The sequence below is a fragment of the Lasioglossum baleicum genome, unplaced genomic scaffold (genome assembly GCF_051020765.1).
Source record: "Lasioglossum baleicum unplaced genomic scaffold, iyLasBale1 scaffold1476, whole genome shotgun sequence".
NCBI classification, from domain to species: domain Eukaryota; kingdom Metazoa; phylum Arthropoda; class Insecta; order Hymenoptera; family Halictidae; genus Lasioglossum; species Lasioglossum baleicum.
In genome coordinates, this window is record NW_027470535.1 from 25567 (window position 1) to 36446 (window position 10880).

General features: G+C 28.2%; 1 protein-coding gene and 1 pseudogene across 1 annotated transcript; both read left to right on the forward strand.

The window, feature by feature from the left end:
- Nucleotides 1-577: 577 nt before the first annotated feature.
- Nucleotides 578-3877, forward strand: LOC143220718 (RNA-binding protein 28-like). The gene is given in 12 exon segments (XM_076446321.1): nucleotides 578-590; nucleotides 673-818; nucleotides 938-1111; nucleotides 1200-1274; nucleotides 1277-1498; nucleotides 1584-1903; nucleotides 2052-2388; nucleotides 2457-2625; nucleotides 2759-2976; nucleotides 3063-3212; nucleotides 3311-3676; nucleotides 3761-3877. Coding segments are annotated over 12 exon segments (2307 nt in total).
- A 2643-nt stretch (nucleotides 3878-6520) lies between these two features.
- LOC143220719 (putative cytochrome P450 301a1, mitochondrial pseudogene) lies at nucleotides 6521-10464 on the forward strand (annotated as a pseudogene).
- Nucleotides 10465-10880: the final 416 nt, after the last annotated feature.

A 10880-nucleotide genomic window follows, 5' to 3' on the forward strand; every position in this document is an offset into this window, starting at 1 on the left:
CGCTACAATAATTTTTAAACCATGATGTCTATATCAGATTTATATAATGTGCATTTACTCTTTCACAATTTATTCTTTTACTTTAAATAAGTTTATTTCATGTAATTTTTCTGATTTTTATATCTGCGAATATCTACATACAAATCACAAATAACATTTAGTAATTTAATATAAACTATCCAATCATGTTACTTTATTATGAGAAAATTAATAACTTTCTAGTTCCTCCAAATATTTTATTAAAATTCAAAATTAATTTTATACTATAAAATTAATTGTAAAAATTGGTAAAATTGATTAATATTTAATTAATGAAATTTTTTAAGCTTTGGGAATAACTAATAACTAGTGTACGAATACAATTGTAGCATTTATCTAGGAGCATGTATTATTATCATTCAATTCATTCCAAACCTTCAAACTTAAAAGCTCCATCTAGTTATGAAATACATGTGATGCCCCTAACCTAAAAAGTAAACAAATGTAATATGTAGTATGTTGAAAAAGTGAACATTTTATGTTTCAACAATAATTTTTTGTATTTATATTATATATATAGTAAAAGTAAATATTCAACATGCGAAACACAGGTATGTAATATTATGTTGAATTTAATAAGAAATTGTAATAATTATTTTGTAATGTATTTCATTATTTTATATTGAAAAATAGGTAACAGAGGTGACAAAAAGAAACTTTCTTGGATGTACAGAAAAAAAATAAAATTACAAAAGTTGAAAAAGCCAACACAAGATATAAGAAATAATTCAGATGAAAATAAGAAACCTAGGATTATTGTTCGTAATATACCATTCAAAGTTAGTCCAGTTTTCATTATAGAATAAATTTATAGTGTTATATTTATATATTATATTACGTTTTTATAGTATATAAAATTTTCACTACTAAATATATATTTATTAACTTGTATCATTAGGCAACTGAAGTAGATGTAAGAAAGTTATATGAACCATTTGGTGAAATATTAGAAATAAATTTTCCAAAACGTCCAAATGGTACACCAGTTGGATGTTGTTTCATACAATTTAATCACCTGGAAGATGCATCAAAAGCAATATTTAATACAAACAAAAAAGAATTCCTTGGTAATGTTCTCATAAGACTTACGTGTCATCAATATTGATAATTTCAGCAATAATTTGCTTATAACAATGTATTAAAAATGAATTTTTAGGTAGAGTAATAATAGTAGTTGGGCTATTTCAAAATCAAAATACTTGGAAAAGTTAGAAAAGGAAACAGAAAACATAAAAATTTAGATGATGAACATGAAGTAACAAACACATTTGAAAATACACAGAAAAGTGAAAGCGATATAATAGAAAATGAAGAACCAAAACAAATGCATATTAAAGAAGAGAAAGATCCATCTAAACAAGAAATATCATTACAGATAAAAAAAGAAAAGAGAAAATTGATAAAGGAAAAGACTAGAAAAAAGAGAGCAAGGGTTGTTGTAAGAAATTTATCATTCCAGGTAGGTGTAATAAATTTATATTGTCTATTTTGTTATTAATTTACATTAAAGCTTCAAAGATTTTCATTGTTTACTTTAATTTTAGGCAGTGGAGAAAGACTTGGAAGAACATTTTTCTCAATATGGGGCAATAGAAGAAATCAAAATTTTGAAAAGAAGTGATGGCAAAAATATAGGATGTGCATTTTTGCAATTTGAACATGTACAAAGTGCAGCTAAAGCTATACATTATGCAAATCTGCAACCACTTCTTGACAGACCTATCATTGTTGATTGGGCTGTACCCAAAGATAAATTTTCTAAGAATAATTCTAATATAAATCAAGATGATGTAAAAGTAAAAGTAGAAAAAGAAAGTGATACTGAAGATAATACCCAGTTAAATTCAAATAAAGAAATAGATAGGTAAGTAAATAATCTGTAAACTATTTTTTTATTATACATGTATATTTAAAATTTCCATAAAAATAACTTTATTAAATTTTAAAAATAAATATATATTTCTCTAATTTTTTACTTTTTCGAAAATTTATTTAAAGATTTTAAATTATAGTGAAGATGAAAAATGTGATATTGTCACAGAAGATATTGACTCTGATACTGCTAAGTCAGAAGAAGTTGAAATAGAAACAAATGAATATTCAGATGAAGAAGTGTCTATAGGTGATCAAGAAGAGGAAAAGGTGGATACAAAAGAAACAAAACATCCACGATTCGAGTCTCATGATGTTTCTGAGGGAAAGACTGTATTCTTAAAAAATGTACCATTTTCGGTGAAGAATGATGAATTAAAAACGTACATGGAACGATTTGGGCCTGTTCATTATGCTTTAATATGCATGGATTCATTGACTGAATTTTCAAAGGGTACAGCATTTGTGAAATTTAAGGTAAATTTTTATGAGATGTATTTTTTTTTTAAGTGAAATCTAAATTTTTAATACAAATTTAATTATAGAATGCCGAAGATGCTGAAAAGTGTCTATCAGCAGGAAATGAATTGGAAATGGAAGATCAAATACTTCAAGCATTTAAAGCATTGGACAAAAATGAAATTGAAAATAAAGCAAATTTAAAAGAGCATAAAAAAAAGGATTCCAGGAACTTATATCTTGTAAAAGAAGGAGGTACTATATAAGAAAAAAATTAAAATATTTCTTTTAATAATTATTTTGTGTGTATTTTTATTTAAATACTTATCTATAAAGAATTTTTATATTTTTCAAAATGTAACTTTACTTATTATATAAATTATATTAGTTATAATAGCGGGAAGTCCAGCGGCTGCTGGAGTTTCAACAACAGATATGGCAAAACGATTGCAAATAGAGAAATGGAAATCACAGATATTACGAAATTTAAATATGTTCGTATCAAGAGTACGACTTGTTGTTCATAATTTACCATCTTCATTGGACGACATTAAACTGAGAAAAATTTTTGAACGTCATAGTCCCCCTACGGCGGTCATTAGAGAGGTACTTAGTAACGTAAATGCTTTTATTAAATATATTTAATACCGAATAAATCATGTTAGAAAGTATTTGAAATTAATTTTATAAAGGCACGTGTTATGCGAGATCTCAAAAATGTGGATATTAAAGGAATGGGGAAATCGAAGGAATATGGATTTATTTCATTTACGAAACACGAAGATGCGCTGCAAACTTTAAGAAGTGTAAATAATAATCCAAACATATTTACGCCTAAAAGGGTATGTAATATGTAAATAATAATAACAATAATAATAATAGTGGTAATAATATAAAGTTTAGGGAAATTATTCTTCTAAACATATTTTTATCTGTTTAGAGACCAATTGTATCTTTCTCGATAGAAAATCGAGTTATGGTGAATGCCAAACAAAAAAGACTCGAAAAGAGTCGTGAGAATAATCCTCTTTGGACAAAGAATAAAAGCAAAAGGAAAGATAATGATGTGTCTGAAGAAGTTTCAACAAAACGGTTAAAAATTGACAATGAAGATAAGTCTAGCATAAAACCATATACTGGAATGATTGGAAAACGTGGTGAAAATAAATTGCGATCAAAACATAATTTAATTAATCAAGCAATGGTGCATAATGAAACGGTAAAAAAAGAGAAAAAACTCAAAAAGTCTTCTAAAAAGTTGGTAATGAAGAAAAAGCAAAAAGCTGTCGATAAAAAGGAAGTTAAAGTAAGTATTTTTTTAATTTCATAGGTTATATAATTATTTTTTAAAATTGTTAAATCATATGATTGAAAAATTTCTTTTTTGTAGCCTAAACAAAAGAGGAAACTGAATGCCGATGACGTGAATTTAGACAAACTTGTAAATAGATATAAGGATAAATTAAAATCAATAGAATTGAACAAATCTAAGTGGTATGAATCATAAAATCAATTTATTATGTATCTTATTATGTATCTTACAATACAAATTTGATTAAAAGAAATCTGTACATGATATGAAAATAACAGTGTTTAGTGAAAAAAGCCGACAAATATAATTCTCAATGTTATTTATTTTATTTAATTGTAATATTGGTCTTATAATTTTCATACATTAAATAGAACAATTTGTAAATTCTATACAATAAATAAAATAAAAAATTAAAACGCTAATGTGTTCTAGATAGAGTTCTGATTTAATTTGCGTGTATAAAAATGAACAAAAATAGTAAAATATTTAGAATTCCCGCTGCTCACGTGACATCAAAATTCTTCCAATAAACCAACCTGTTTAAATACAGTTAACCAATAAAATTACTTCGTAAAATAGAAAGGAATCAATTTAAAAATTAAATCGTTGAAATATTTGAAGAAAAGAAAATGGAAAAAAAATATAGTATATACGAAATTTGAAGTTCAATCACTTTTCCTTATATACAATTACCTTTCGCCATTATTAAATCTTAAAGATTTGAAATCGGCTAATACCTTTGAATAATATTTGATAGTTGGCGGGAGTTCTCGAAGAATAAAAGGGCAGGTTGCGCACTTGTCTCGATTGAAAGTGTTCTCATTCAAAGTGGTCCGTCGTGCATGATGCATGTATACACAATATTAATGTAAACAGTAGCAAATGACAGTAAATTTTGTGTTTGCAAAAATTCAATGTTAGTCACAATGAACGATAATTTATTTACATAGAATTCTGTGTTTGCTACATTTAATAGTGTGATAATGTGATTCGTGTTGTTAGTGTAATTTAAAATACAAATTTTATTCGTTGGGAAAGATATAATAGATGCAAATAGATACAAATAGGTACGAATTGGAATTATAAGCACGATACAGATATTTTTTATGCATTTTGAAGAATTGCATTTTTATTCTGGTAAGTATCGACAAAGCTTTATTGAAATTAATTTTCATCGAAGTTTCCTCTTTTACCGTAATTTCTTATTTTTTTCTTTTTAGTATCGGGTTAGTATAGACTCGTTGTTTTAAAAAATAAAGACAACTAACATAGCAAAAGGGATCGTTAATGTTAACCCATTTCTTCGAGATCTAAAGTCGAAGTATGAAAAAATAATATACAAAGAGTAAAATAATTATATTTTTTATATTTAAAAATTTTTCTTACCTTATTTTAATATTTCTCACATCATAAAATTTATATTCTCATATCCTAATATATTTCATATTTTCTTCGATGTATTTCGTTTTATTTCGATATTTTAAAACGTTATTTATATTTTAGTTATTTGTCTCGTTACCAAAGTTAAGAAATATTACAAATAGATATAGATTTAATAAAAATAACTATACAGATAATTCGTAATAGCGATATAACCAAAAATGAATTGAAAAAGTAATATAAAATTTACCGACATTGGTTTTTATTTCTGAGAAAATTAAATTTCGAAGTATCTTCGAACTCTACTGCGCGAAAATGGAACTTCTAATATGCATGATTGAAATAAAAGCGAGCACATGCGCAGCCCCTACCATTTTATAGAGAACGTTTGATCATGCCTTATTACCTTGATTTATCTCGCTGATTAATTTGCGATTTCGAGAGATCTTATTTTATCATTGGCTAAGTGGCAATCGAAGATGTTCTGTGAATCATTTTATCTTTCAAAAATTCATTTTTCTATGCTATTGCTACAGTACGTATGGCGGGAAACCCTGCGTTTTGTGCGTATAACAAGTTCTATGAACGAATAGAAAGTAGGAACAATTACCCTGTATGGTTTCACCTGAGAAGGTTGCTGCGGTTTTCACAAAGCGATTTAAGAATGATGAAACGAATGTGAGTTATGAGCTTAACCTTTGAAGGACAGAGACTAATAGCAAGTCATTTAAGTTGGATCTGTCTAATACAGAGTTCTCCAGAGTTTTAAAGACGAGATTACGATTACAAATGAAGAAATTTAGAAAGATTTTGTATCACGTGTAATTTTCATCATTTTTATAAGAATATAAATTTTATAATTCCGCGTGGTTGATGCAATTGATCAGCGATGAATATAAATTTGAATATAAATCGAGTCAAAAGAATTTCGAATTTTAACACTCAAAAACTTGCTATGTTAATTGATTTTTGCACAAGAACACAAGAATAAGTATATAAGAAGTACTGTAATAAAAAAAGAAAGTTATGAAGTCGACGATATTGCGTTGTAAAAGCATTTTTTAATAGAAGAATGAATAATTTTTAAATACTGTATAACAGAGAAAAAATGGAAATTTAATTACATTTTGAAATTGAAAATTGAGAATTCCATAAGTTTTTAATAAAAGGGAGTAGGAAATTTAATTAATTTAACGTTTAATTGTTTCTGAAAAAAAAAAAAAATTGATGTTCCAGTAATCAAAATTTATCGATAATTTAAAAAATTAGAAATCAATGATTAAATTTGAAAGAATATTACTAAATATGCGATTAGTTAGATAATAAATGCGATTAGTTCATATAAAAAGATATCAGATATCCCTCATGATCCTTTTATGTTGCAGACTGAAAATGAGTATTTTACATTGCAAATTTACTAAGTTATTAAAATACATGAACGAACGATTAAGTATTAAAATGTTAGAAACTTTAGCAACAGAAGTGAAAGAGCAGGATTGGTCACGGTATCGTCCTTATTCCGAAATCCCTGGACCAAAACCCGTTCCGTTTTTGGGTAACACATGGCGATTCATACCGTTCATAGGTATCACTAATTAATTATCATTTTTTTACACACTAATACGTTTCGTTTTTGTTCGTAATTTCGTTTATAAACGACGCGTTATGAATATGTAACCAATGTATACATAATACGGCGTGATTTCTCAAAGTTTCAAAAAAAAAAAGAAAACGGTACAGGTAGCTCTCCTATAACACGGTAGATAAGTTCCTAGAAAAACCAGCGATGCGTGAAACCGTGCTATACGAGACCTAGAGACAAAGGGGGGAGCCTGCGAAAATTTAACATAAACAAACTTTTTTGGTTTATGCGTTCTCGCGTAAAGCTACAATAATTTATTATCCCTTCCCGTTATTATTTTAAGGTAATTTAATTTTTGAACGCGTAAAACAAAATTCGTATTATCTAGTGCTGTAGAAGTACAGTGTTTTACAAACGTTTTCGTAATTTTTTATCGCGTTACAGTGTTATACGAGGGTTCTCTCGAGCAATTTATCTTTTCGTTTTCGTAATTTTTTTACCGCGTTGAAGCGAAACCGTCTTATACGAGACCTGAGACAAAAAGCAGTTACGTTTCGAAAATTTAACGAAAAGAAATATATTTCTGTTTATACGTTCTCGCGTAAAGCCATTATAGTTCATTATTTTAAAGTAATTTAATTTTTAAACGCGTGAAATAAAAATCGTATCATCTAGTATAGTGTTTTACGAACGTTTTCGTAATTTTTTATTGCGTTACAGTGTTATACGAGGGTTCTCTCGAGCAATTTATCCTATCGTTTTCGTAATTTTTTTACCGTGTTAAAGCGAAACCGTGTTGCAAGATGCCGTGCTATAGAAGGGCTAGCTATATACAGTTGCTACTGTGTCACCTGTTACATTACATACATATATAGCTGATATGTTCGTTTTAGGTGATTTCAAGATCCAAGCGGTAGATCAAGTCTCGAAAAGGCTGTACAAAGAGTATGGAGATATCGTAAAAATAGAAGGTCTATTAGGTAGACCGGATATGGTTTTTATCTACGATGCAAACGAAATTGAGCGTATCTTCAGGCAAGAAGAGAGAATGCCATACAGACCCTCGATGCCCTCGTTGAATTATTACAAACATGTACTAAGAAAAGAATACTTCAGAGACAACGCTGGTGTAATTGCTGTGTAAGCATCGAATTAAAATCGGTTTTAAATAAATTATTGCACGGACTATTATTGAAGCCATCTTGTTTAGATAAATATTACTGTTTATGTATAAACGTTCGTGCAGATTCTTTTACTTGCATTTGTTTACAAAATAATTTTTTGAACGATTATGATTCTTGTTTTGAGTCATCCTGAATATGTTAGAGTAAGTAGATACTTGTATGAAAATATCAGAATTTTTTTATTTATTTGTTTGTTATAATTTATTTATTTTTAATTAACGTTTAATACTTTTCACATATTCTTTTCAACGTGCATTAATATTTAACGATAAAAAGGCATCGATCTCTGTTTGAATGGAACATTATGGAAACAGTATTCACCTTACTATACTAATTTATGTAGTTCATTGTTTCAAAATATTGTACTTTAGATGGAAGTTAATATTACTATTAGTGAGGAAAAAAATGATCTTTTTATTAATGTTATTAATAAAATTATACTTTCATCTATATAATACGATATGAATCGATACAATTAATTATATTTTAATACTCAATTATCGTCATTATGTTAATAACCGATAAATAATATAATTTTCAGATAGTAGAATACATAATATTAGAAATGGAATAGATCATATCATACGTTTCATGAGTTTTAGTAATTTGCAGATTTAATTAAGCACTGTAATGGTCAAATATTGGAATTACAAATCTTTTACCGAGGTTGCTTAACCTTCCATTTAGTAAACCACTGAGATAGCAAATATTTGCTGTGTATACTAAGCCCGTTGCGTTGAGTGCGTCGGGAACGCGTTTGAACGTCACTATGCTTTCGTTTCTCTAAGTACTTACATTCTTCCAAGTAGCGTGCTTTTATCACTTTTATCCACTATATATTTTATTTCAACGAGAACATTCGTTTCGTATCTAAATATATTGAAAATATTTGAAAATAACCCGATAAAATCCCATTTTTCATTTTACAACAAATTTTAATTTTCCACAAAGAAATATCACTGATATAATTATACCTTCCTAAAGTAAAAGAATAAAATGTTTCGAAAATTCTGATAAAAATTTCTTTGATAAATTTAATAAATTTGAAAATTGATAAAAAGAATTTCTCACATATGAATTATGCAAAATTTCAAAAATCTAACTATATTCCAAGTCACGTTGTAAAAGTGTTAATAATACGATTAAAGTCTACAAGGGAAAATGAAAGTATCGGTTTCATATGAAAAACGGAAAAACAAATTAATTTAATCTTACGTAAACTGAATTTAAGAATCTAACTGTTGCTTGTCTAACTCGGTGTTTGTATCAGGAAATTAGAGTATAGAAAGAAAAAACTGGATAAGTGTTTTGTTCAAACAAGGGTGGATTTAAGTATTACGCACGCTATGCACGTCAACATTGGATAGAAAGTAAATCTTGCGCAATCGGATATCGGTGCACGTTATGCTATCGCTTGCCATCACAATTTATGCTCCATTTTCTGATATTTGCATAACGAAAAATTCACATCGCGCTCGTGTTCAAGTTTTTAACTCTATCTCCCACCTAGATATCCTTTCAAGCAATGATATTCGTTCAGAACCAAATGTGCATTACATTCGCTAATTTAATCTGTAAATTTATTTTATTCGTACTATAAAATTTTGAAACGTTACAAGATGAATCGATGCAAGATAAAATATTAAAAATTCTTTCTTAAAGGTTAACGCAAAAATATGAAATTGTCGTTCGTAGGTGTAAAATTTTGTAAAATCGTTTTAACGGAGAATTTTATTTCTACATTCGTTCGTTCGGTAAATTTGTAACAGAAATGAATGCGTTTGCTTCGATTTCCATGTAATTCTGTAATTATATAGATTTATAAATTTTTCAAGGGCAGTAAGTAAATCGATTCAACGTTTACCAATGGATTTATCGCAACCATTCATGATATTTATTACGTTCAATGTCAACTCGAGTGAAATAGAGCAGAACTGCAACGATTACTTTTTTGCAGATTATACTTTCCCCTCGTTAACATCGAACGATTTTAGTACCAAAAGATAATAGATGCAACAATTGTCATTACAAGCATTAAAACTTTTAAAGCGTATAAATTTCACTTTTGTCAAATTTGCATCGATCTATTTTAAACATTTCTTATTACACTATACTATATTTTATTATACCTACATAGGCATTTTTTAAAAATAAAAATTATACGAAAGTTGGTTAACTTTGCAAAATTATTGCTGACTTGAGATTTAATTGTAACGATAAATTAATTCATTAAACGAATTCATATTTCATTGCATCGAATATCCGAGCAACAAATAATTTTCTTAAAGAAACTTAATTCTCATTGTCAGTGGTATAAAAAAAAGCAATTGTTCGTGTGCGTTAAGCCTAAATGTACTGTTACAAAACTTCCGTTGCGTGTGTCAGCTACTTAACAGCCTTCAATTTACTTTCCCTTTAATTCTCTCCGATTTTCTAAGTTAAGAAAGAAAATCCTCGAGGGGAAACGTGGTATTAACGAAAACGATTGTTTCAGGCACGGTGAGAGTTGGTACAATTTCCGGAGCAAGGTGCAACAGGTAATGCTGCAACCGAGAACTGCAAGAATGTATCTTAACGCTATCGAGGAGGCGAGTTTGGCATTTCTTAAAAGGTTCGCCGGCAAACGATCATCTTGACGTTGCACGTGCACTATACCTTTTACTTTCCCCTGCTGTCCTGATTTATCCCATTTCTACTCGTCTACCTACAACTAATCAGTCACCTGTTACAGGAAGTTCACGTAGTTTTCCTAAGTTAAAAAATATCGCGCGAATCGTTGTTTTAACTGATTTATTTATTTGTACACACGATCATACTCAGTTATCCATTGTAATATTAGGTCATCCCATAAATTCGTGCTTTATTCGTTTTTTATCCTTTTAATTTAATTTAATTTAATCGTTTTAATCCTTTTATCCTTTTAATTTAACACTAGAACACTAAAACTACCTATAGCGAGTAGCTAAATATATTTTTCACGAATGAAGATAATTTTTGCGGTACCAGGAAGATGAATAACTATAAATAATTGTGTTTCAACTGAATAAAATTT